The sequence below is a fragment of the Hylobates moloch genome, unplaced genomic scaffold (assembly GCF_009828535.3).
Source record: "Hylobates moloch isolate HMO894 unplaced genomic scaffold, HMol_V3 SCAFFOLD_12, whole genome shotgun sequence".
Classification (NCBI taxonomy): Eukaryota; Metazoa; Chordata; class Mammalia; order Primates; family Hylobatidae; genus Hylobates; species Hylobates moloch.
In genome coordinates, this window is record NW_026652287.1 from 34,353,049 (window position 1) to 34,379,547 (window position 26,499).

Here is a 26,499-nt window from a genome sequence, read left to right on the forward strand (position 1 = left end):
GGGGGCTGGTACTTGCTAGACTAGTATTGCTGCCTGCAGTCTAGACAAGCACAGTGTTCCTTGCAAAGGTGGAAAAGTTTGGATATAAATGAAGAGAAGGAAGAATAGTAGCTGAAGGTAAAGGAATGAATAAATGGGTTATGTAATGAAGGAAATCTAATATTATGAACACCTTGAAAGATGCTCAGAACGTGGGATGATATTGTCTCTTAGCTTAATTACACCAGATGCCTGAGAGGGTGAAACTATATGTGTGCAGAGACCACTCCTGCTTTTAGAACCTGACAAGATGGAATGGAAGGCTGCAAACCTGAGTGGTCTCACTCTGGGAGACACTCATTCAATATGATGGACTGAACCAATTAGCCATGATTGAATGGGATTCTAGTAATGTGGCAGTATCTTTTGAGTTGTATATTCTTTTGGTATAAGGGAACCATGTCCAAAGACCAGGGGTGAATCGTGTGATAGTGTGAAATATATATTTGGTCTTCATTCCTCCTGCCCCTTTCCTGACATACAACTCCTAAATGCTTGGAACCTCCAAAGTGATGTCTTCTGTATGCTAATGAATTGACTAATGGCTGGTAGCTTCAGGATAGGGTCTGGTAACAAGAAAGGTCAAGGCAGGATTATAGGGTTGGGACTTTCAGCCCACCTCCCAATTTCTCAGAAGGAGGGAGGGGCTGAAGGTTAAGTTCATCACCAGTGGCCAATGCTTTAATTAGCCATGCCTCTGTAATGAAGCCTCCTTAAAAACCCAAAGCGACTGGGTTCAGAGAGCTTCTGGATAGCTGAACACATGGAGGTTCCTGGAGGGTGGTGCACCTGCTGAGGGCCTGGCAGCTCTACCCAGCATTTCAGGAAGCCAAGGTGGGCGGACCACTTGAAGCCAGGAGTTCGAGACCAGCCTGGCCAACATGGCAAAATTCCATCTCTTCTAAAGATACAAAAATTAGCCAGGTGTGGTGGCGCACACCTATAATCCCAGCCACTCAGCAGGCTGAGATGGGAAAATTGTTTGAACCCAGGAGGTGAGGTTGCAGTAAGCCAAAAATTTTAGGTTTCTTCCTATATCCTCAGAATATGACAGAAGATATCTGCCATATGTGGACCTGATAACGAACTTGTATCCAGAATATATAAAGAACTCTCAAAAATCAACAAAAAGGAGACATCTTGAATTTTAAAATGGGCAAAAGACATGAACAAGCACTTTACAAAAAAAAAAAGATATTCAGGCTGGGTGCAGTGACTCACACCTGTTGTTCCAGCATTTTGGAAGGCCAAGGGGGTGGATCACCTGAGGTCAGGAGTTTGAGACCAGCTGGGCCAACATGGTGAAACTCTGTCTCTACTAAAAATACAAAAATTAGCCAGGTGTAGTGGCACATGCCTGTAGTCCCAGCAACTCAGGAGGCTGAGGCAGGAGAATCACTTGAACCCAGGAGGCAGAGGCTGCAGTGAGCCAAGATTGCACCACTGCATTCCAGCCTGGGTGAAAAAGCAAGACTCTAGACCAAAAAATAATAGTAATAATAATCACATGAAAAAGAATTCAGCATCAGTTATCAGGGAGATCAAATCAAAACTATGAGGAGATACTCTTACTCTGCTGCCAGAATGACTAAAATGAAAAGGATGGACAATAATAAGTGTTGCTGAGGATGTGGAGCACCTGGAACTCTCTTGTATCATTGGTGGGAGTGTAAATGGGCACCATTGCTTTGGGGAATGTTTTGTCAGTGTCTACTAAAGCTGAGCATTCCTATGATCCAGCAATTTCACCCCAGGTAGTTATCCATGAGAAATAAAAACAACATGTCCACAAAGACTGGCAAATGAATATTCACTGCAGCTTCATTTATGCAAGTCTCAAACTGAAGATAACTAAATATCCAGCAACAGGTGAATGTGTAAATGAATTAATATAGACTCATACCATGGAATACAATTCATTAATAAAATGGAATGAGCTATTGATACATGCTAAAACATGGTGGAAACTCACAGGCATAATGTGGAGTGAAAAGTGCCAGATACAAGAGATTACATACGGTATGATTCCATTTATATGAAGTCTCACACCTGGCAAAAATGGTCCATGGCAACAGATGTAAGAATTGTAATTACTCTGGTTGGGGAGAGTCCGGGAGGAGACAAGTCGTGGAGATCCAGCAGGAGGTTCGTGGAAGGGAGCCTTCTGTAGTGGGCACGTCCTACTTCTTGGTCTGGATGGTAGTTGAATGGACAGAGATATAGCTATGCATGATCATAGCTGACTGCAGCCTCGACCTCCCAGGCTCAAGCAATCCTCCTGCCTCTGCCACCCAAAGTGTTGAGATTATAGGCATGAGCCACTGCGTCCGGCCTGACTCCCTCTTATAAGGATACCTGTGAGCCGGGCAATGTGTCTCATACCTGTAATCCCAGCACTTTGGGAGGCCTAAGTGGGAGGAGAGCTTGAGCCCAGGAGTTCGAGATCAGCTTGGCCAACATGGTGAAACCCCGTCTCTACAAAAAAGACAAATATTAGCTGGGCATTGGTGGCTTGTGCCTGTAGTCCCAGCTACACGGGAGGCTGAAGCTGGAAAATCGTTTGAACCCAGGCAGAGGTTGCAGTGCAGTGAGCTGAGATCCTGCCATTGCACTCCAGTCTGGGTGACAGAGTGAGACCCTGTTTCAAAAAAAAGAAAGAAAAGAAAAGAAAGAAGAAAGAAAGAAAGAAAGAGAGAGAAAGAGAAAGAAAGAGAGAGAGAGAGAAAGAAAAAGAGAAAGAGAGAGAAAGAAAGAAAGAAAGAAGAAAGAAAGAAAGAAAGAAAGAAAGAAAGAAAGAAAGAAAGAAAGAAAGAAAGAAAGAAAGAAAGGAAAGGAGAAAGAAAGAAAAGAAAAGGACACTTGTGATTGCATTTAGGGACCAGCTGGATAAACCAGGGTAATCTCATCTCAAGAGCCTTAACTTCATCACATCTGCAATGACCCTTTCTCCTTATCAGGTAGCATGCACAGGCATTAGGTCCAGGCGTTAGGACTGATGTCTCTGAGGGCCATCATTCATCCACCACACCATCCCTCCTCCATCCCCTCTGCCTATGAGGCTGACCTCTACTGACCCCATCAGCAAGCTCCCTTGCCCTTCAACTTCCAGGTGGGTTTGGTCAAAGGGAGGCACAGGCAGAATACTGGAGGGGGCTGGAGGATCCTTTCCTCCCTGCCTGCTGCCCACCTTGGGAGCCTCAATGCCATCAGGAGCCCCTCCTCCATGATCCCAGTTCTCACAAAGGCCTCGGGTCACACCATTCCTCCCCTTGTTCCTCCAGGACTCAGCAGAATCTGGCAGGAACCCTTTCCTCCCATTGCTGGCACCTGAGATCCTTACCATCCTTACATCCCTAACCCTGCTCGCACCTCTGCAAACAGTACCTTTATTAGACAGTCTGTTTAAGAAATCCCACTGGGGGGCTGTCTCTTTCAGGCCAGGACCTCATGACCTAGCACCATCATTGGCTTTTATCTTCATTCATTGAGAGCGTTCCATTCAGCTAGGGGGCTTTGCAGGGCATGAGTCAAGGCCTGAAGTCCACTGAATACAATGCTTAGAAAGCTCAGGGGTGTACAAAGATTCATGCCTTATTCATGCAAAACCTTTCCAAAATAATTAATTCTTTTTTAAAATTTTAATTTTTTTTTTTTTTTTTGAGATGGAGTTTCACTCTTGTCACCCAGGCTGGAGTGCAGTGGCACAATCTTGGCTCACTGCAACCTCTGCCTCCCAGGTTCAAGCGATCCTCCTGCCTCAGCTTCCCCTGTAGCTGGGATTACAGGTGCCCGCCGCCATGCAGGGCTGATTTTTATATTTTTAGTAGAGGTGGGGTTTTGCCATGTTGGCCAGGCTGGTCTTGAACTCCTGACTTCAGGTGATCCATCCGCCTCAGACTCCCAACGTGCTGCATGAGCCACTGTGCCTGGCTGCATGCCAATTTAAAAAACTTTTTATAGAGGTGGGGTGTCACTATATTCCCCAGGCTGGTTTCAAACTCCTGGGCTCAAGTGATCCTCCTGCCTCAGCTTCCCAAAGTGCTGGGATTACAGGTGTGAGCCACTGTGCTTGGCCTCAAGCTATCCTCTTGTCTCAGCCTCCCAAGTAGCTGGGACTATAGGTGTATGCCACTATGCCTAGCTATTATTTTTATTTTTTGTAGAGATGGGGTCTTGCTATGTTGTCCAGGTTGGTCTCAAATTCCTGGCCTCAAATAATCCTCCTGCCTTGGCTTCCTGAGTAGCTGGGACTACAGGCACATACCATCATAGCCAGCCTCAGTATATATTTAAAGGGAGTCTTGCTCTGTCACCCAGGCTAGAGTGTAGTGACACGATCTCGGCTCACTGCAATCTCCACCTCCCAGGCTCAAGCAATTCTCCTGCCTCAGCCTCCGGAGTGGCTGGGACTACAGGTGCACTCCACCATACCCAGCTAGCTAACTTTTTGTATTTTCAGTAGAGACAAGGTTTCACCACGTTGACTTCAAGCGATCTGCCTACCTTGGCCTCCCAAAGTGCTGGGATTACAGGCATGAGCCACCGCGCCTGGCCCTCAGTATATTTTTGAGAGAATAAATTAGTTCCTATCGCTTTCATTGACTGAATTCTTCTCATCTTCAAAGACTTCCCTCCCTGACTCTGTTTCCCAGGACAAGGTCAGCTATGGTTATCCACTTTGAGACGTACTTTCCTTTTTTGTGCCATGTCCCTGGAGCTGTGCTTGGTGCTAATAATAGCAGCTGAAGACATTCCCTGAGCAAGGTTGGATGGGACGTGGTGACGGTGACGTGCTGCGGGGGGTGAGGAAGGGGCGTCCCCAGCTCTGGCTCAGATGTCTCGGCCGTTTGTTCAGTCAGGCAGGTTCCTTATCCCCTCTGAGTCTCCTCAACCTTTTCTACAGGATGGGGATAATCTCAGAACCCACCTCACAGGGCCATGGTGGGGACCAGCAGCGCCATGGTCTGTTTATGTGCCGACCTGGCTGTACTACAGACCCCAGCTGCTCAATCAAACACCAAGACGTGTCACTGTGGAAGGATTTTGTAGCTGTGACTGACGTCTCTAATCAGTTGACTGTGTTGTATATATTTAAGGTATACAACGTGGTTTTGATATATATATATATATATATATAATCAGATGATTACTACTGTCATGCAAATTAACATATCCATCACATCTCATAGTTACCTTTTTGTTGTTGTTGTTGTTGCTTTAATCAGTTGACTTTAAGTGAAGGAGATTATCCTCAATAATGTAGGTGGGTCTGATTCAATCAGTGGAAAGGCCTTAAAAGCAGAATGGGGGTTTCCCGGGAAAAGAAAGAATTTCGCTTCAGCTGCTGCTGGTTTCCAGCCTGCCCCTCCTGCCTGCCCTACAGACTTCAGACCTGCTGTCTTGCTCGGTGTGGACTGCTACAACAAAATACCGCAGACTGGGTGGCTTATAAACACAAGAAATTCAATTCTCACAGTTCTGAGAGCTGGGAAGTCCAAGATCCAGGCACCAGCATGTTTAGTATCTGGTGAGGGCCAGCATCCTGGTTCACAGATGATGCCTTATGCTACGTCTTCACATGGTAGAAGAGGAAACGTCTGGCCTCTTAGGCCTTTTGTTTTTGGCAGGGTTTGGCTCTGTCGCCCAGGTTGGAGTACAGTACTGCAACCTCCACCTCCCAGACTCAAGCGATCCTCCCACCTCATCCTCCAAGTAGCTGGGACCTAAGGCATGTGCCATCATGCCTGGCTAATTTTTGTAGTTTTAGTAGAGATGGGGTTTCACCATGTTGCTCACGCTGGTCTCAAACTCCTGAGCTAAAGTTATCCTCCTGCCTCAGCCTCCCAAAGTGCTGGGATTACAGGCATGAGCCACTGTGCCCGGCCATCTTAGGGCATGAATCCCATTCAAGAAGGTTCCACCTACATAACCTAATCACATCCCAAAAAGGCCTTAAGAGCAGAATGGAGGTTTCCCAGGAGAAGAAATAAGAAGTCTTAGACTTCCCAGCTTCCTGAACTGTGAGAAATGAATTTCTTGTGTTTATAAGCCACCCAGTGTATGGTATTTTGTTGTAACAGTCCACACCGAGGCTTCCAGACCCCATCATAGTGGGGGTTAAGTTTCAACATAGAAATGTTGGCAAGACACAGACATCCAGCCCATAGCACCTGCCTAGCCAGCTCTCAGAATCACATACGCCACTTCCATGCAATAAGCCTTTGTATAAGGATCAGCTACTCGTTCTGTTTCCCTGGTGGATACAAACAAGAGGACCCATGTAATGTGCTTAGAACATGGCCTGGCACAGACACAGTGTGCAACAGACACAGGCTGCCGTCACCGTGCCCTTAACCCCGAGCTGGTTACTGAATAAACATTAACTCATCTGTGCCTTGCAGTGATCCAGTCTGCTATGCCCCCATTTTGCAGATGAAAGCTGGGGTTAGGGAACATGGGAGTGGCCCACACTCAGGGCCAGAGCTGGGATCTAAACACAGGTGGCTCAGCTCTGTTGTCCAAGTGGCCACCGCAGAAGTTCATGATCCCATGGACCCCACCCTCTGCAGTGTCCCGTGGTTGGGGGGATCCACACCTAGGAGAGGAAGGGATGGTGGCAGCCCTATCCACAGCCATTCTCCAAATCTAGCAGGGTACAGGGCACACAGAGAGTTAACCATCTGTGCATGGAATTGAGAGAGAGAGAGAAACAGAGACAGAGAAACTAGACTTTGAGGGTCAATGGGAAGGACAGCCTAGACCTGCTCCTGGAGCCAGCAAAGCCTGAAGTGGCTGCATGGCCCAGACAGTTCCCTTCCACAGTCTGCACTCTGGAGTGGGGAGAAGTGAGCCTGATGTGATCCCGATGGGCCTTGCTCCTAGGAGCAGGCAGGAGACGGCAGGGGCACCTCAAATCTGGCTTTGTCCCCAGCCTGTGAGATTCTGGAAGGACTCTCCCCTTTCTGAACTTCAACTTCCTTGTGGGTAAGGGCAGGGGGATAGCATCTGTCTCAGAAGGTAGGAATGTAACCTTAGGGAGGCTTCTGAGCCTCTCTGGGCCTCAGTTTCCTCCTCTGTAAAATGGGCATGGTAATGGGACTGATTCCACAGGGTCTCTGGCTTAAGTGAATGAAGGCCTGTGAGGGTTTGGGTCACCCTCAGTCCTGGCCAGGACAGTGATCACGGTTGCTTCCGTCATCTCCTGAGGGAACAGTGGTTTGTACAGAGCCACCTACCATGGCCTCCTCCTTGCAACCTCTCCTTGTAGATGTACAAATGGCACACAACTGACCACTGGCCAATTAGCAGTTTGCTCCATGGACTCAGCCCCCTCTGGTCCCTACGGGGAATCTCGAGGAGCCAGCAGTGACCTCAGCCTAGACAGGGACGCACAGCCTGGTATTAGAGCCCATCTGTCTGTCTGACCTGGAGTGCCCTCTTGTGTCTTTCCCTTGACTCTGGGGAAAGAGTTCAGCCCAATATCCACTTCTTGGGAGATGATTCCACTTTCCAATCTCACCTTTATCTGTGGAGCTGCTGGGCCCCTGTTGCGCTCACCCCTCAGCCCACCCATAGGGATGCCACATTTTTCCTGAAGTCACCCTCCTAGTCCTCACGACCCTTCAATTGGTGGGGGATCAGGACTGAAGTCAAACTCAGGGACATTGTCACCACTGTGCATGTCCTTCAGAGAGAGGGGGAAGCTGATCCCCCCAGGTATCAGCTCCTCCCTTGCTTCTCCTGAGGGTGAGTGGGGCGACAGTTGAGGCCTGTTTGCAGGGAGCTTTACCCAGGCCCAGCCTGTGGTCCCTTGCCTGGCTCAGTTCTCACCGTCGTCCGCCTCCTGCCCTAGAAATGCTGCTTGCTGTGCCCTTGCTGGAGTGCTCTGACCCCTAGCACCATGCCTCCTGCCTTCAGTCTTGCAGCTTTCTGTGCCTGGCGGTGCCGTCACCTCTCCCTGCAGGCCTGCCGGGCTCAGATAGCTACACTCAGCTCCCCAAGAGGGGTCAAGCCCTCCCTCCCTCAATGCCAGCTCCTCCTCCCCTCCCCTCTCCCCATGCTTCTTGGGACACACCCCTGGCCCTGCTCGAAGGGCTGTAACAACCTGGAGGTCTTATGGGCAGGACCTGGGTCTGACTCCTCTTTGTCCCCAGCCCGCAGCCTGGCACACAGGAGGCCTCCAGGGATTTGTGGCCACATGAGTGAACACCTGGAATGTTTTCTCTACCTAGAAATCCCTCCTCACTCTTCCACACCCAAGCTTCCTCCCAGAACGTGGGGATTCCTGTTGCCCTTGGCAAAGCGTCTGCGTTCTGAATAACCCCGCCTGCTGTGGGCAGGAAGGGTGTTCAGGGAGCAGGAGTCCCCTCCACATCGACGCCTCTGATCTGAGTTTGCAAATGAGAGGCCTCACCAGGGCTTTTCTTTGACCCACGTGGCGCTGCCTTTTAAAAACATGTTCTCAATTGCTAATGTGCTGGAATCAAGACATTTCACACTGAAATCGAGATCTCTGGATTCTCCTCAAAAGACAAACAAAAAAAATATGAAGAGCTAGCTGTGGTCACCCCGTGTTCCTGACCTGTGGGGAGGGGGTGGGGAGGAGTCAGAGGGAGTTCCGCCACTGTGAGCCGCCACCTTCAGCAGAGGCGGCTGCTTTCAAGACAGACACGGCCCCCATTAGGCCAGCTGTGCCCCTCTTGTTCCCTGCCTGGTGGCTGTGAGCATTTGAGTTGGCAACCTCTGCACTAGAGTCTCATAAAGTCAGGAGAAAATGTTCAGGACAGGGTCAGCCGCTGCAGCGGGGGTCAAGGGTCCGGGGTTCCGGAGTCCCGAGTAGCGCACAGCCTTGCAGTGTGGCCCGAGGCACGGTGAGCCTCAGTTTCTCTGTTTGCAATGCAGATGTGCAGAGGACGGGGCCTCATGGTTCCCAGCGTCCCCGTGGATGTGCTCTTGGGGGTTCTTCAGGGTTTCAGCCACTTCCCATCGTGCTGAGCATGCTTCAGTTTCTCTCTCTGAAGAAGGCTGAGGCTGGATTGGATCCACTCGGGGCTCACAGCGGCCCCTGTGGCGGCAGCAGCCTGTTTCCTGGTGCTGCCCGCCTGGCGTGTCCCTGTGTGTTTTGTTTCTGCTCCTGCCAGCCTGGCTGCTGGGGTGGTGTGTCCCTCGGGCAGGTGTCAGGTGTTAGGCGTGTCCCCTACATTGGCTAACATGAGGGCTGGCGCTGGGGAGGCCCCGGGGCATGTTTCCCAAGGAAATGGGTGAGAGCCGGGCGTCGGCCTCTGGGTCTGGAGTCTGGGATGGAGTCGCACCCCTGCCTGGGCCAGGTTTCCACGGCCTGGGCCGCGTGCCATGATCCATCTCGGAGTCTACACTCCTCTTTCTCTCCAGAGCCCTAGACTTTGGGAGAACCAGACTCGGTTGCTCCGCTGCCTTGGGCAAGCCCAATCCCCTCTCTAAGTACCCAACACGGGGGAATCCAAGCAGCCTCTTTAAGCCTTGTTATGGGTGGAAGTGTGAATCCACCCCACCCCCATCATTCATATGTTGACATCCTAACTCCCAGTGACTCAGAATGTGACTGTATTGGAGACAGATCTTAACATAGGTGATTAAGGTTAAATGATGTCACATGGTGGGCCTGAATTCAATGACTGGTGTCCTTACAAGGGAAGGAAATTAGGACCCAGGCACACGCAGAGGGACGACCCAGTGAGGACACAGGGAGAAGACGGCATCTACGGGCCAAGGTGAGAGGCCTCGGAAGGAAGCTCCGCTGTTGGCACCTTGACCTGGGATTTCCAGCCTCCAGAGGGGGAGAAAATCAGTATCTGCCATTCAAGCCACCCAGTCTGTGGGGCTTTGTTTTGGCAAATGTAGCATCTGGTGTGTGGGGCGAGGGGGCCTGGGACTCTGCGTCCTGAACAAGTGCCTCCCGGTGGTTCTGCCAGGTGATGGGGTGGGGGCCCCGGCCTGTGGCCCTGTTGCTTGACGGCCTGCCTGTGACTGTCCCAGGGACTTACCTCCAGCCTGGTCTGGTGGGGTGTCAGCTTCAGGCATTTCGGGTACTTCTGTTTCCTCCAGCAGCTCTGGTTTCTTAAGGGGCAGGACTTCTTTGGTCTTGGGCCTCTGATTCTCCTCCCACCAGGTAAGCATCTTCATTCTAAGGCAGGAAGGCCCGTGGTGAATGCTGTGCTCAGTCCCTGCCCCGCCCGGTTCCCAGAAGGAGCTCTGGGCTGGGCCCAGAACACCAGCTTCCTCCGCTTGCTGGTTCTGTGACCAGCACAGCCCCACCCCAGCCCGTCAAATGGGGATAAGAACCTCTATTCTCTTGGAGTGAACCCTCTCCCAAGCCTCTTTCTGGGACTCCTGGAATTCACTCTGTCCCCCAGAGCTGCCTGGCTCCTCTCCTGCTCACAGCCCTCCCATGGCTTCCCAGTTCCCCCAAGACACAGCCCAGCCCTTCAGCCTGGTGGCCCTTCGTGTCTGGTCCATTCCTGCTTCTCTTGCTGCCCTGTGATGTCTCCATATATACTTTTTAGTTTTGGACAGGTCTTTTTATTTTGCACCTTTCTTCCTCCTCCGAATATTTCTGGCTCATGTCTGCATGTCCATGCCCGGCACACCGCCTTGCTCTTTCTGACAGCTGTGTTGTTCTGTTGTGTGGATGTCCCATGGATTATATAACTGTCCCCCTTCCTTTCTTGCTCTGGCAGCTGCAGGAGCCACCTGCTGGTCCCTGGCTGGCGGCTCTGTCCTTCTGCTCCGTGTCCCCTGCAGAGCAGCCTAAGCAAGCTTTAAAGACCCGATCTGTTCCTCCCCAGATGGAGATCCTTCCATTGTTTCTTTCTGCGTTCAGACAATAAGATTCAAACGTCCATTTCCTGTCTGCAAACTCTTGCTCTACAAAAACATCCGAAAATACTGATGGGGCTGAGGTCGTAAGGACTTTGGGGACTGAAGATCAGAGGCCACGCATCAACTGAGGGCTGGCTGCACACCGCTGGGTTGTGGGGAAGCGGGGACTTGCTGTTGTAATAACCAAGGGACTTGGTTTAAATGGCCCAGTGACAGCAGACAACAAGGCCTTGGGTCCATACTAGGTAGGGACCTGGATATAACACCCCCATCTCAAGGGGGCGCTAGAAAAAAAAAAATCTAGTCATTGGTCAAAGGAATGACAAGGAAGCATGTCTATTTCCGCCTGGGCTTTGGGTTGCAAAAAAACTGTTTTTTATTTCTCTTAGAAGCTGAGGCCTCCATTTACAGAGATTTGCATCAGAGAGCGACAATGTGCGCAATGAACACAAATAGCCCCCGGTTTGTTACGCTGTTGGGCAACTCACACAAAACTCATTTCGGAGGGCCTTGCCCCCTACATTGTCCGCATATACTTCTTGCAGGTAAAGTCCCCACTGAAGAGCAGCTCATCTTCCAGGATGACCAAGTGTGAGAGGAAATAGCCCTCCACGAGGGAAGATAAACCCAAACTTCTCACCAGAGCCCTTGAGGCTCTGCCCGCAGGTTAGCCTCTCCCAAGCTCTCCCGAAGCTCTGAGCTCATCTGGCCCTGCTGGGCTCTTGAACTCGATAAACCTTTGCAATCTCAGAGCCTAGAACTGTGGATCCCTCGTTCTGGGCAGCTCTCCACACTCCTTTAGGCCTCAGAGCAAGTACCTGAAGGCTGCTCCCTGCCCCCTCCCCTTGCCACACTCTCTCCCAGCTCCCCGTTTTCCTCCAGGCACTTCCCAACATTTGTCCCTACACATCTGTTTATGTCATCGTGCAGTGTCCACCTCCCTGAGGCCTGGTTTGCTCTACGATATTGTCAGAGGTATTTGAACCAGAGTAACTCCATCTTGAACAGGGGCTGGGTAAAATAAGGCTGAGACCTACTGGGCTGCATTCCCAGACAGTGAAGGCATTCTAAGTCACAGGATGAGATAGGAGGTCGGCACAAAATACAGGTCATAAAGACCTTGCTGATAAAACAGGCTGCAGTAAAGAAGGTGGCCAAAACCCACCAAAACCAAGATGGCGACGAGAGTGACCTCTGGTCATCCTCACTGCTACACTCCCGCCAGCACCATGACAGGTTATAGATGCCATGGCAACATCAGGAAGTTACCTTATATGGTCTAAAAAGGGGAGGCAGGAATAATCCACCCCTTGTTTAGCATATCAGGAAATAACCATAAAAATGGGCAACCAGCAGGCCTCGGGACTGCTCTGTCATTGCTCTGTCTATGGAGTAGTCATTCTTTTATTCCTTTACTTTCTTAATAAACTTGCTTTCACTTTACAGACTCGCCCTGAATTCCTTCTTGTGCGAGATCCAATAACCTTCTCTTGGGGTCTGGATCCAGATCCCTTTCCTGTAACAGTATGACCTGGCATGTAGAATTTGCTGAGTAAATTTCTGTTGAGTTAAGGTATGGAGAAAGGCTTTGCATCACACATCTCTGTTGCATCAGTGTGCAGCATGTGCACTGTTATAAAGGCCATTTTCATGTTTTGCACAGTCTAAATAATTATGAATGAGGCCAAAGCATACAAATCCAGACATGCAGGAAAATAGCAAAATATTGAAACAGCCTTGTGAGATGGTTTGAATTCAAGATTATTATTGCAAATTATTGTTTCTTTTCTTTTCTTTTTTTGAGAGACAGGGTCTCACTGTGTCATCCAGGCTGAAGTGCAGTGGTGTGATCACAGCTCATTGCAGCCTCTCCCTCCTGGGCTCAAGCCATCCTCCCACCTCAGCCTCCTGAGCAGCTGGGACTATATGCATGCGCCACTGCGTTCAGCTAATTTTTGTATTTTTTTGTAGAGATGGGGTCTCATTATGTTTCCCAGGCTGGTCTCAAACTCCTGGGCTCAAGCGATCCTCCTGCCTTGGGCTCCCAAAGTGCCAGGAATACAGGCATGAGTCAATGCACCCAGCCCCATTTTTTTTTTCTTTTAGATGGAGTCTTGCTCTGTTGCCCAGGCTGGAGTGCAGTGGCACAATCTTGGCTCACTGCAACCTCCACCTCCTGGGTTCAAGTGATTCTCCTGCCTCAGGCTACCAAGTAGCTGGGATTACAGGCACATGCCACCACGCCTGGCTAATTTTTGTATTTTTAGTAGAGACGGGTTTCACCATGTTGGCCAGGCTGGTCTCGAACTCCTGACCTCGCGATTTGCTCGCCTCGGCCTCCCCAAGTGCTGGGGTTACAGGCATGAGCCACTGCGTCTAGAAGCCATTTTGTTTTATTGTAGGTTTTCCTCCCATTCACAACCCGCTCCTATGCTTGTACTGGATTTGCTTGGACACACTGTGACTCTCCTCCCGCCCTCCCAAGGCCCCCAGTGTCTGCCTCCTGAGGGAACTTGGCACAGCTCAGCTCCAGAGCCACCAGCCCGCCTGCAGGGGACACCTCCACACCTGTGGCCCAATCTACTGCCCCCATGCCTCCTGCTCAGCCCTCTGGCTGGGGCACCACCACCCCACTCTCCTGTCCTGGACTCTCCACCTATCTTCTGCTGTGTTTGGCCCCTACCTACCCCCTGCACCCTACTCTTCCCAGATCCCTTCCTTCTCCTTCCCCAGGACACCACCTCCGAAGCCCTCTCCCCAGTGAGAGCGACCCTGCCTCTGGCCTGATTCTCCAGGAGGCCCGAGGCCCACACCTGTGTTCTTCTGTTTTAGAACCCTCATCCTCCGAAGAAAGAGTCTCCCTCTGCTACTTTGAGCCTCTGGCTATTGGGCCAGAACATCCCCTTCCTCTCCTCATTTCTGTCACTGGCAACCCCCTAGGCCAGGCCTCTGTATTCCCAGAGGATTTTTATGCTTGACTCACAGTCTTTCTCTCCCCAGATTCCTGTCATCATTTTGGGTGCCTTTGGCATTCCCATGGACAGACCCAACTGTCACCCCGACACGTCAGCTCCCAGAGCTCCTGAGGCCGGTTCCTTTTTGTTGGTGGCGATGGCTGGAATCCCTTCCTGGGGGAGCCAGCTGAGATGGGCTGTTAGAGGCGGCATCAACCCTTGACTCAGGCAGGGCCAATCAGTCTTCCCTGGGATTGCTAAATCACCATGAGAAGACAAGTTCTCTGTCAGCTGGAGTTAGCTAAGAGAGGAGGACGTGAATCTGGGGCTAGCCATCTTGCCTGTAAGGTGAAGAGAGCCTCCAGAGCTCATATTAACCAGAAGGAAGCAGAGCCATGGGGTGGGGACAGACAGACTCTTGGTGAAGCCATCTGCATGCCTAGATTCAGACATGCCTGAAGTGTAGATCTGCCTGTCACGGGTGGAATTGTGTCCTCACAGATATATATGTTGAAGTCCCAACCCTCAGTAGCTCAGAATGTAACCGTGTTTGGAGATAGGGCCTTTTAAGGGGTTATTAAGGTTAAATGAGATCGTTATGGGTAGGCCATAGTCTATGTGACTGTTTTTGGAAATAGCGCCTCAAGTTAAATGAAGGCTGTTCAGGTGGGGCCTTAATCCTATATGATGGTGTCCTTATGTCTTAGTCTGTCTGTGCTGCTGTCACAAGGTGCCATAGACCGGGTGGCTTATAAGCAACAGAAATTTATTTCTTATAGTTCTAGAGGCTGTAAAGCCCAAGATCAAGGCGCTGGTATATTTGATGTCTGGGCAAGGCTTGCTTCCTGGTTCATGGATAGCAAATTCTAGCTGTGTCCTCATGTGGTGAAAGGGAGGAGATGGCTCTCTGGGGGCTCTTTTATTAGGGCACGAATCCTATCCATGAGGACTCCACCTTTATGACCTAATCACTTCCCAAGGCCCCACCTCCAAACACCATCATCTTGGGGGTTAGGATTCCAACAAATGAATTAGCAAGGGTAGGGGGCATACAGACATTCAGACCATAGCACCTTACAAGAAGAGGGAGAGACAAGGGGTGTGTGCACAGAGGTATGACCATGAGAAGAGGCAGTAAGAGAGTGAGGACAGAGGCCTCAGGAGAAACCAACACTGCTGACACCTTGCTCATGGACTTCCAGCCTCCAGAATGCTGGGAGGACAAATTTCTGTTTTTCGTTTGTTTGTTTGTTGAGATGGAGTTTCGCCCTTGTTGCCCAGGCTGGAGTGCAATGGTGAGATCTCAGCTCACTGCAACCTCCGCCTCCCAGATTCAAGTGATTCTGCCTCAGCCTCCCGAGTAGCTGGGATTACAGGCATGCGCCATCACGCCTGGCTAATTTTGTATTTTCAGTAGAGACGGGGTTTCTCCATGTTGGTCAGGCTGGTCTCGAACTCCCGACCTCAGATAATCAGCCCGCCTCAGCCTCCCAAAGTGCTGGGATTACAGGCATAAGCCACCATGCCCGGCCTCAAATTTCTGTTGTTTAAGCCACTTAGTCTGTGGTATTTTGTTATGGCAGCTCCTGCAAACTAACGCGTACCTTTAGACTTAACAGTCAATCTGTTCCTACGGCAGATTAAAAATGGTGGCAAATCCTTGGACAGTTTTCCTAAGGAGAGGTGGAGTCTATTTCTTCTCCCTTTGAATCTTGGCCAGCCTGTGACTTGCTCTAAGAGAATGTTGTGGAAGTGACGTGCTGTTGATTCTGGGCCTGTCCTTTAAGAGGACTGGCAGCTTCTGCTTTGGAAGAGAGCGCATGGAGAGACTCGGAGCCCACGTGGAAAGAAAGAGGGGCCCAGCTGAGCCTCGCCTTCTGGCCGTCCACACCAAAATGCCTGGTTTGTGAATGAAAGCATTTTGGATTCTCCATGCTAGCCCAACGCAAGTGACCTCAAGTGACACCATAGGGAGCAGAAGAATCACCCAGCTGGGCCCTGCCCGAATTCCTAATCTAGGAAATTATGAAAAATACTAAAATGATTATTGTCTGAAGCCACTGTATTTTGGGGGATTTCTATGGTCTGAATGTTTACACCCCCTGCTCAAATTCACATGTTGAAATCCTAACCCTCAAGGTGACTGTATTTGGAGGTGGGGCCTTTGGGAGGTGATTAGTTCATGAGGACGGAACCCTCCTGAATGAGACAAGACCCTTTATAAAAGAGACCTCAGCGAGACCCCCAGTCCCTTCCACCAAGTGAGGACACAGTGAGAAGATGTCATTTCTAAGGAAGAGAGCCCTCACCAGACACTGAACCTGCTGGCACCCTGACCTTGGACTTCCTAGCTTCCAGAACTGTGAGAAATAAACCTCTGTTATGCACAAAATACCCAATCTATGGCATTCTGTTGTAGCAGCCCAGATGGACTAAGACAGGAGTAGAGACATAGCAACAGATGACCAGAAGTGTTCCCTTTCTCTTTGAGCTTGTTGAATTCAGCCCTCATAACTCACAACTGGAAGAGAACTGATGAATGCAACTGTTTCCTTTAACTACCAAGGGTTCATTATCTCCCAAAACTTTTCCACTTATGAAAATGTAAATTCCAATACCTCATGATCTGCCTAGTTCTTCTATCCATCCAGTTTCTTGGTGCTCCCCTTCCAACTGTTCCCATCATATGATATCACAGGTGGAAGCTTCAATTCCAAGACACTATATTTTCTAGAGTCTATGAAGACTCTCTGTTTCTCTTCCTTTCTTTCCCTCCTCACCCCACTAGGTACCATGGCTCCCCAGTTAAAGTGCTCTCTCTCTCCTTCCAGCCTCCTCGCTTGCCCATCTCCCACCTCCCCACTCTATCACCCTTCCTGGCGTCTTGTCCATGAATACTCAAACCTAGAACAATGCCATCATCTACTCCTTTTTTTCTGCTATAGTCTGAATGTTTGTGTTCCTCCAAAATTCTTCTGTTGAAACATAATCTCCAATGTTCTGGTATTTGGAGCTGGGGCCTTTGGGGAGTGATTAGGTCGGGAGTGTATAGCCCTCATGAATGGGATTGCGGTGCCCTTATAAAGGGACCCCAGATAACTCCCTTTCCCGGTACACCATGTGAGGACACAACCAGAAGGTGCTGTCTGTGAACCAAGAAGCAGGCCCTCACCAGACACTGAATCTTCTAGTGCCTTGATCCTGAACTTCCCAGCCTTCAGAACTGTGAGAAGTAAATTCCTTTTGTTTATAAGCCACGCAGTCTATGCATTCTGTTACAGCAGCCTGAATGGACTAAGATATCTTCCAATGACCACTGCTGGGAGGAGATGTCACATAGCAATGATGCTTGCCACCATTAACGATTACTAATCTCCAGTAACCATTGGGCCTTTGCTACTGATCTGTGGTTGCTCTCCTTGTCCTTATACAGATCCTGCTCATTCTCCCCAGTGGCTATTCCAACCACCCTAACACATCATGCCTCTTTTCAATCCCCCACGGATCCCCCATGCTCCCACCCATCTCATTTTCAGCAGACAGCCTTGCCATGCTTCCCTTGCTATGAAAATAAGCCACTGGGTGGGAGGGCCTCACCCCACCAACCCCAGTCCTAAATTCTGCCTAAAGATGAACAAGAGAAAGAACACCTACCACTGAATTTTGAGAATAACGTTGAGAATAAGGATAACTGGTTGCTTTAGACAATGTCGTGTCAGTGGCCTGGTGCTGGGGAGCAAGTGGAAGAGTGATGAGAATTAGGAAGTGGTGTAAGATACTTTCTCAAAAGAATATTGGATAGTACATAGAGGAAGCCTGTGAGGCTGAGGGAGGAGAGATTTGTGCCAGCAAAGAAAGAATGATTGAAAATTTAAGAGCCAGAAGGGATGACTGGTGGAGTACAGCTCCTAAGGCAGTGGAGGAGAAGGATTCCCAAGCAGAGGAGGTGAGGCTTACCTTGGACAGGAGGAAGGAAGTCTCTTTCCCTAAAAAAGGCAGGGAGTACATCACTCAATGTCAATGGTAATAACGTTGTATGTGTTGGGGAGTTGATTTTTTCCTCGGAAGTAGGTAAACCTTATTGTTGAACGTGACAGGATAAGAGACTGGGGGAAAGAGGGAAACACCTGGCATATTGACAGAGTGTGAAGTTGGAGGGGGTTGATTAGAGGCAAGCTAAAGGATTTCTGGGCAATATTGATCCCCTACCTCTGCTCCAAGGATGGAGACAGTGAAAGAGTAGGGTTCTCTTAGCATCTCCCTCATACAGACCTCTAACCTATTACTTGTTTACTTGACTCCCTCTCTCTGGAAAATACAGGACACAGGGTAAGAGGGGAAACAGATAAAGTTTTACAAACATCAGATAAAAGCCCTATAATGAAAACAAAGAGCAGAGGCATATAAACAGTGGTTAAGAATCTTTCCAGAACTGATGAAAGACACCAAAGCATAGATTGAAGAGGCCAAATAAATATAAAGACAAATCTAAAAAAATGATATCCACACTCAGTCACATCAAAGTAAAAGTGTTAGTGCTAATACCCAAAAGTCCAGGAGACCTACAGGAGTCCTGAAAAGACACTTGGCCCTAGAGAGAGGCCGGGGGAAGTTTTCCAGAGCGTGTGATGGAAGGGGTGTAGGCTAAGTCCTAAATGATGAGTAAATGTCAGCTAGGTGTGAGAGGGGAGCAGGGGTAGAAGAGAAATGCAGACGAGGGGGAGTATTGGGCAGAAGCCACACTGTCAGCAAAGCTGCAGGGCAAGAAACGCATGTGTCACAGACAAATAGGCAAGTTGGTGTTATGAAAGTGTAAAGTGTGAGGCCAAACCAGAAATGTCAGAGACAAAGAGGTCTTAAAGGCAGAGACAGATAAGGAGAGATCATTTTCAAAGGAGCAGCAGATGAGAGTCACAGCTGACTTTTCTCCTGTGATAATAGAAGCAAGATATAGTGGAACATGGAATAGTTCAAGATACTGAAAGAAAATGCCTGCCAATGCAGCATTCCAAACTTGGCAAAGGCACCTTTTTTTTTTTTTTTTTTTTGAGACAGAGTCTCACTCTGTGGTCCAGACTGGAGTGCAGTGGCACAATCTCAGCTCACTGCAGCCTCTGCCTCCAGGGTTCAGGTGATTCTCCTGCCTCAGCCTCTTGAGTAGCTGGGATTACAGGTGGACACTACCAAATCTGGCTATTTTTGTTTTTTGTATTTTCAGTAGAGACAGGGTTTCACCATGTTGGCTTGGCTGGTCTAAAACTTCTGGCCTCAAGTGATCCACCCACCTTGGCCTCCCAAAGTGCTGGTATTACAGACGTGAGCCACCACGTCTGGCCAAAATATCTTTCAACTATGAAGGGAGAGGGAAAGAGAGTGGGGGGTGGGGGTAGACAGAGAGAGAGAAAGTGAGAGAAGAAACCAAGAATGTTTGCTACCAGAAAACCGATTCTAAAGGGCTTTCTAGAATATATTTCAGGAAAAAAGATTCTGGATGGAAGATCTGAGAATACTAACAGAATGTAAGGAATAAAGAATAGAGACTATGGTAAATATGTATATAAATCAAAATGAGCAGTGAATGTACAAAATAAAACCAAAGATGATGGTGATATCTTTGGGGGCTCAAAAATATAGAATTGGAATTTCATTAATAATAAAATGCCACTAATAGTAAGATGCATAATTTATATATCACTAAGGGAAAAAAATGTTGCCAGTTAAACTATTAAGAACTAACATAGTCCTGAACAGCACATGAATCATCCCATGTCGTGTTAACTTAAATTTTAAAAATGTCTTCTGAAGGATTAAGCAATTTCTTCTGATTTCATTTGCATTGACAGTTTATGAGATAAATTACCCTTTTGCTTTTTATCTTACAAGAAAAAGTAACATGGCTTCATCCACATGTGGGTATCTCTCTTTCCTAGGTTCTATAAAGCACCAGATTGTTGCTTTACAAAAAAATATGGAATTCTGGTCATTTCTCAAACAAATGTTATGGGTGTCACAGAATGAAAGGTATGCTTACTCTTTTACTTCTGTGCCCTTCTGTATACACAATAACTTTGTTTCAGTACCAGCTAATAATGTAATGCTTTTGCAAATGTTTGAAAAGGCAATAAATTAAACATGTATCAATGAACAAATAATTCAATTAAAGTGATAATATGAACAGCAATGACAGAGTTCATGCACCTGCAGGCAATGACAACTTTATCAGGACTGCCACCTGGGACCAACAGCAACTGTAAATCACCATCAATTGAAGACGTATCTCTATTTCAGAGATGTTGGAATGTGAAATAACATGTATATTGGAATTGATAAAATCCACAAAGCATGTTATAAAAATAGCATGTAAGTTGTGAGGAGGAAAACTAGAGTTCAACTGTTCTAAGGTCTTTATATTATCTGGAGGAGGGTAAAGGTTTTATACCTTGAAATTATCAAATATATACTTTGATAACTGAAGTATAGATGTTGTGATTTCTGGGTAACAGTAAAAGAATATTTAAAAACATATAATCGCATAATTTTCAACCAGTAGAAAAAAAAGAATGGATTGATAAAAATACCCAGCCAATCCAAATGAAGACAAGTAAAGGGAAAAAAGAAACACATGGAATAAACTAGGATGGTATATTGAAATACCATCAGTATTTAAATGCACCAGTAATTACGTCAAGTAAATTAATTTAAATCCAATTTAAAAATTACAAGACTAAAAAAAGTCAAAATCATATGCTGATTATGAAACACATATCTAAACCTTAAGATCACAGATTGAGAGTAGAGGTAAAAAAAGGAGCTGGTGGAGCTATACTAATATCTGACAGAATAGGCTTTAATACAAAGGTGAAGAAGAAAAATGGTGTCTGATATAAGAAAGATACTTGTATGCACTTTTTTTTTTTTGAGACAGAGTCTCTCACTCTGTTGCCCAGGCTGGAGTGCAGCAGCATGATCTTGGCCCACTGCAGCCTCCACTTCCTGGGTTCAAGCCATTCTCCTGCCTCAATCTCCTAAGTAGCTGGGAATACAGGCACACGCCACCATGCCTGGCTAATTTTTTATTTTTAGTACAGACGAGGTTTCACCATGTTGGCCAGGCTGGTCTCAAACTCCTGACCTCAAGTGCTCCACCTGCCTTGGCCTCCCAAAGTGCTGGGATTACAGGTGTGAGCCACCATGCTCGGCCTTGTATGCACATTTTAAAATAGACTTGAAGCTAATGACATGGCCTCAAGATTTATAAAGCAAAAACTCACAGAATTTCAAGAAGAAACAAACAAATGCACAATCACTGTGGGAGATTTAAAAACACATATCTCTTATCATTAGAGCAGGCAGGCAATTAAGTCAGTACAAGTAGAGAAGATTTAAACATGATTAATGAATTTGATTTAAAGGGTATATATGTATATGTATGTGATTGTGTACACACACACAGACTCACACACAGAGACATATATACCGCATTCAACAGGCATAGAATATACATTCTTTTCAAGTTCACATGGAATATTTATAAAAACTAAACAAAAAAATGTGTTACAACGAAAATAAAGAATTGAAATCATGCATAGTATATTTTCTGACCTTATTCAGTTTAAGCTAAAAATTTAAAAAGAGAGTAATGTGCCTAAGAAACTCATGGGTCCGGCCAGGGGTGGTAGGTGGCTCACGCCTGTAATCCCAGCACTTTGGGAAGCCGAGGCAGGCGGATCACCTGAGGTTGGGAGGTCAAGACTAGCCTGACCAACATGGAGAAACCCCGTCTCTACTAAAAATACCAAAAAATTAGCCGAGTGTGCTGGTGCATGCCTGTAATCCCAGCTACTTGGTTGGCTGAGGCAGGAGAATCGCTTGAACCTGGGAGGCGGAGGTTGTGGTAAGCCGAGATCGCACCATTGTACTCCAGCCTGGGCAACAAGAGCAAAACTCTGTCTCAAAACCAAACCAAACCAAACCAAACAAAAAACAAACAAACAAAAAATACTCATGGGTCAAAAAATCATAATGGAAATTGGAAATATTTTAACCAAATGATAATGAAATATTTATATTAAAATTTGTGAGATGCAGCTAAAGTCATGTTTAGAGTGAAACTTATAGCCCTAAATACAAATATTGAAAAAGAAGAGTAGCTGAAATTTAACGATATAAGAATCCATTTTTAAAAGGTAGACAAGGCCAGGGGCGGTGGGCCACGCCTAGTAATCCCAACAGCACTTTGGGAGGCCGAGGTGGGTCGATCACTTGAGCCCAGGAGTTGGAAACTTGCCTGGGCAACATGGTGAAATCCTATTTCTACAAAAAATACAAAAATTAGCCAGGTGTGGTGGCACACACTTGTAGTCCCAGCTACTGAGGAGGCTGAGGTGGGAGGATCATATGAGCCCAGGGAGGTGGAGGCTACAGTGAGCTGTGATTGAGCCACTGTACTCCAGCCTGGGTGAGAGAGGGAGACCCTGTCTCAAAAAAAAAAAAAAAGACAAAGCAAAATAAATTAGAAGAAAGTATGAGGAAGGAAATGGAGAACATAAATAAAGGTAGTAGGCTTTGGGAAAGGCTGCTGATGAATTGGAACTTTGATACTCACGACAAGAGGACGAGGCAGAAGAAGAGCAATGAGAATGCAATGGCTCCATATACAATGCCCTGGATTAATCCTTTCACGAACACACTGGAAACTGCTTTCTTATCTGGAATTGGAGGGAAGTGAGATTCACTTTTCTCCAAAGGCTTTGAAGTCTGAGCTAAAACGCTCTACCCTTTCCTCCAGCCCTGTGCCCATCCGCATCTGGTCTTTAGGTGTTCTTTCCAGCTCAGTCATAGGTCCCTGGATACTCACTTGGCATCAGGAAGATGCTGGAAGTGTGAATTCCATATTGGTTCTTCCCCTCACAGCGAAGTCTCATGACTATTTCTGGCTCCCCAATGAGGTTGATAGTGCTGTTGGCCCAGGGTGCACGTGTGGAAGAAGTCACCCGGAGGATGTTATCCATGCTGTTCACATCCACGGGGACACCTCCCATCCACCACTGCATGGACGGCGTGGGGATCCCGTGGAAGGAACAGCTGCACAAAACTGTCTTCTCCGAGGAACAAGAGGAATTGAACAGCCTGGCAGGTGCTGTGCAGAGGAAGAATCAGGGATCATCAAGATGTCCTGACTTTGCTTCTCTACTTCCCCTAAGACCCAGTCTCCTCTTTACTCGCTATTCACAGGGAGCTTCAGAAAGACTTTCTGGCAACCCAGAGTGGGGCTGGGACTCAATACAGTCCCCTTTCATCCTCTCTCCACATCTGCCTCAGACTCGGGCTCAGCTCCTACCTCTGGCCTTTCAGCCCCAAAGGTCAGGGGGAAGATGTGACAGCTCCTAAGACTTCTTTCCCTTTTCTTCAGCCCACTATTTCTCAGGATCCTGCCTGTGCCCACCAGCACTCACAGACCACTTGGAGATTGACCACACTGTTTTTGGTCACGTTGGCTAGGGAGAAGTTCAAGTGACATCCAACGGTGTTGCCATGGTCCTCAGGCCTCAGGGTGAAGTGCAGCACTGGGGAGGAGCTGCTGGAGATGGCTGAGTTCTTCCGGGAGTGGAAGAGGGCTTTGGTTTCTTTGCAGGTGCCTTTGAGGGTACAGTTCAAGGTCACAGGCTTCTCAGCCAAAAGAATCTCTGGGATGTGAAGCTCTGGCTTTTGGGTTAGCTCTAGAGAAGAGAGAAGTAGACCCAAACCTTGGGGGAAAAGGGACCCTCATGGACACTTCACTGATGCACAGCGTTTCCACGTTACAAAGTGCTCCCCACCCATTAGCTCATTTGCAACCCCCTCACCTCCCCAGCAGCCTTGTGAAACCTGGGATTGTTGGGGTTTAATGGTTTTTCACAAATAGATTTCCTTTCTCTGCATGGAAGGGGAACAGCCCAGCGTCCAGGTGATCAAACTGAAGAGAACTACTCAAGGTGGTAGAGCTTGAACCTGAACTCTGGTCTTCAAAGACGGAGGGTGAGTAGTTTTCTGAGGATCTACCTTGTAGAATGAGGATTCTACATTCTGACCCCTTACCTGAGTCCCAGACCACATGTGCTAGTGGCAGCTCCTACTCTGCCTCCCTTTTCCAGACCAGTTCTCCCCTTAGACTCTGCCCCTTCCCAGCCCAATCTGTGATCATTTCCTCTCTATTTTGTACTGGTTGGATGATACAGGGCGAGTTGCTTCTCTCTTTGCCATTTCTATTTAGAAAAGTAAAGGTACCTATTATACTGATCTCATTGCATCATTGTAAAACTCAAATACCTAAGGTTTTGTAAAGCCCAGTGCCCATCAGGTAAAAACCACATAATCACCAGAACCACTTTTGGATTTCCTTCTTTCCAAACCACTTATTGGATGATATTGAACATCACCTGACACAAAGAGTTTGATATTCTCCCCCAGGAAAGCACTTTTTTGTTCTCCTAGATCTGCATAGAATAAATATGTTATGCTGTTCCCTTTGAGTATAATGTGGATGAGTAGGGTACAGCCTTCTTCAGCAAGATTCCCAGTCATGTAAAATTTGTCCTTGGTGTTATCACCAACGGTAGCACTGGGTTTATTTGTAGCTACCAGGGAGCTGATGTTTTTGTTGAGCCAGTAGCACATGATCACGGAATTGCTTGGGGGTTCTTTGGGAAATTCAAATGCACAAGGGATTGTAGTGCACAGCCCCTCTTCCACTGGTGTCTTCTTGACTTCCATCAAAACATGAGAAAGTAACCCTGTAAGGAGAGATCCAAGTTGAAAAACAGACCCACCTAGCATACTTCTGTATTATATCTGTGCATTGAAAGAGTCACCTTACCTAAGAAAGGCTTGACACTTGTCCAGCTCCTATGAGGTGATCTCTAAACCCTTGGGATATCCTGCCTGATAAGTGTCTTTGTTTACCTGGGACCTTGGACTTCATCAGTTGATGCTAACACTATGATTTATGGTGGGAGCCCTGGATCCTGGGGCATCAGCTTGATCTCTGGAGGGGCTGAAGACTAAGCTAAGTCAGTGACCAGACCCACAATAAAAACCCTGGACACCAAGGATTGGGTGCACTTCTCTTCTTGGCACATCTGTGCATGTCACCACACATTGTTGCTGAAAGAAGTAAGCTCTGTTGGTGCAACACCACTGGGAGAGGTCAGCTGAAAGCTCATGCCTGCTCTCTCCTGAACCCTGCCCTATGCACCTCCTCCCTGTACTGATTTTCATCTGTATTCTTTTGCTATAATCAACTGCAATCAAGAGTAAAACAGTTCTGCTGAGTTTTGAGTCCTTCTTGTGGATCACTGAATCAGAGGCATCTTGGGGACTCCTAAACTGCACCACCCCAATCTAGTCTGCTGGATTTTTTATTGCTCTTCTTGTTGGTATTAACTGTATCTTGTGATCTTGGCCATGTTGCATCATTTCTGAATCTCAGTTTCTCAATCAGAGAAACGGGTATGATAATACTAATGATGCTACAGTATTGTGATAATTAAGGACCATAACTACAGAGGCACGTGGCCCCCTGTAATGATAACTGCAGACTGTGACTTCAGTCACATTACATTACAAGAGACCATGTCATAGTGAACAGTTAGTGAATAATTGTGCTCACCAACCATTAGCTCATTTGGAACCCCCTCCCCTCCCCAATAGCCTTGTGAAAACTAGAATTGTTGTGGTTGAATGGTTTCCACAAATAAATTTCCTTTCACTCTGTAGAAGGGGAACACCCCATTGTCTAGGTGAGCAAACTGAAGAGAATTACTGAAGGTGGTAGAGCTTGAACCTGAACTCTAGTCTTCAAAGACTGAGGGTTTTTGAGGATCTATATTGTAGAATAAAGATTCTACTTTTTTTTTTTTTTTTAGACAGAGTCTTGCTGTCACCCAGGGTGAAGTGCAGTGGCACGATCTTGGCTCACTGCAACACCTGCTCCTCGGTTCAAGTGATTCTCCCAACTCAGCCTCCCCAGTAGCTGGGATTACAGGTTCCCACCACCATACCTGGCTAATTTTTCTACTTTTAGTAGACACAGGGTTTTACCATGTTGGCTAGGCTGGTCTCCAACTCCTGACCTCAGGAGATCTGCCCAACTTGGCCTCCCAGAGTGCTGGGATTACAGGCATGAGCCACTGTGCTTGGCCAAGTACCTCATTTTTTAGGTACTTCATCTTACCTCGGCCTTCATCCTACCTCAGCCCTGTCTGCCTTCCACCCCCACCCACCCTTACCTCCCCAAGACACCTCCATGCTGCCTCTCCTTCTACTTACCCAACCATAGCAGTGGCAGTGCCATCAGCCCCAGCGAGATCTCAGGGGCAAGAGAGGACCAGGATGTATCCTGCTGCTAACTCTGACCTCAGATTGGTCTGTCCTGGAGGGCAGGATTTGGAATGGATGAGGAGAGGGGCAGCAGTAAGAAGCATGGGGTGAGGCTAGAAAGAAGTCCACCACTTTCTAGGGGCTCTTGTCTTTTCAATCCACCCCTGAGGTCTGTTAATCTTGTGAATTAGGGGCCTGATTGGACCAGATGCTGGGGATCTTCAAGAACAGAGGTTGGGCTGGGCGCAGCGGCTCACGCCTGTAATCCCAGCATTTTGAGAGGCTGAGGTGG

General features: G+C 47.8%; 1 protein-coding gene across 5 annotated transcripts; it reads right to left on the reverse strand.

Moving 5' to 3' along the window:
• Window positions 1-2,106: 2,106 nt before the first annotated feature.
• Window positions 2,107-26,270, reverse strand: LOC116479470 (sialic acid-binding Ig-like lectin 10). Of its 5 annotated transcripts, none has more exons than XM_058426020.1 (8): window positions 26,157-26,270; window positions 24,269-24,622; window positions 23,306-23,569; window positions 22,708-22,989; window positions 22,456-22,558; window positions 10,062-10,201; window positions 5,233-5,330; window positions 2,107-2,231 (listed from the first exon to the last, which is right to left on the reverse strand). In XM_058426020.1, exons 1-7 carry the CDS (start codon window positions 26,179-26,181, stop codon window positions 5,314-5,316), a joined length of 1,185 nt encoding a protein of 394 aa, XP_058282003.1. In that variant the 5' UTR covers window positions 26,182-26,270; the 3' UTR covers window positions 2,107-2,231; window positions 5,233-5,313. The 5 variants fall into 5 exon arrangements, with proteins under 5 accessions (XP_058282003.1, XP_058282001.1, XP_058282002.1 ...); XM_058426018.1 differs by lacking the exon at window positions 5,233-5,330 and adding an exon at window positions 2,422-2,514 and having other exon boundaries at window positions 2,143-2,231; XM_058426019.1 differs by lacking the exons at window positions 2,107-2,231; window positions 5,233-5,330 and adding an exon at window positions 8,637-9,433.
• Between the last annotated feature and the right edge of the window lie 229 nt (window positions 26,271-26,499).

Coding starts and splice junctions, on each gene's coding strand:
- LOC116479470 (XM_058426018.1), bottom strand. CDS start 26,181: ATGGCACTGCCACTGCTATGGTTGG. Junction 22,559..22,707: donor CAGCATCTTCCTGATGCCAA/GTGAGTATCCAG, acceptor CTCCAATTCCAG/ATAAGAAAGCAGTTTCCAGT. Junction 2,515..10,061: donor CCCACCAGACCAGGCTGGAG/GTAAGTCCCTGG, acceptor TCTTTTTTGTAG/AGACGGGGTTTCACCATGTT.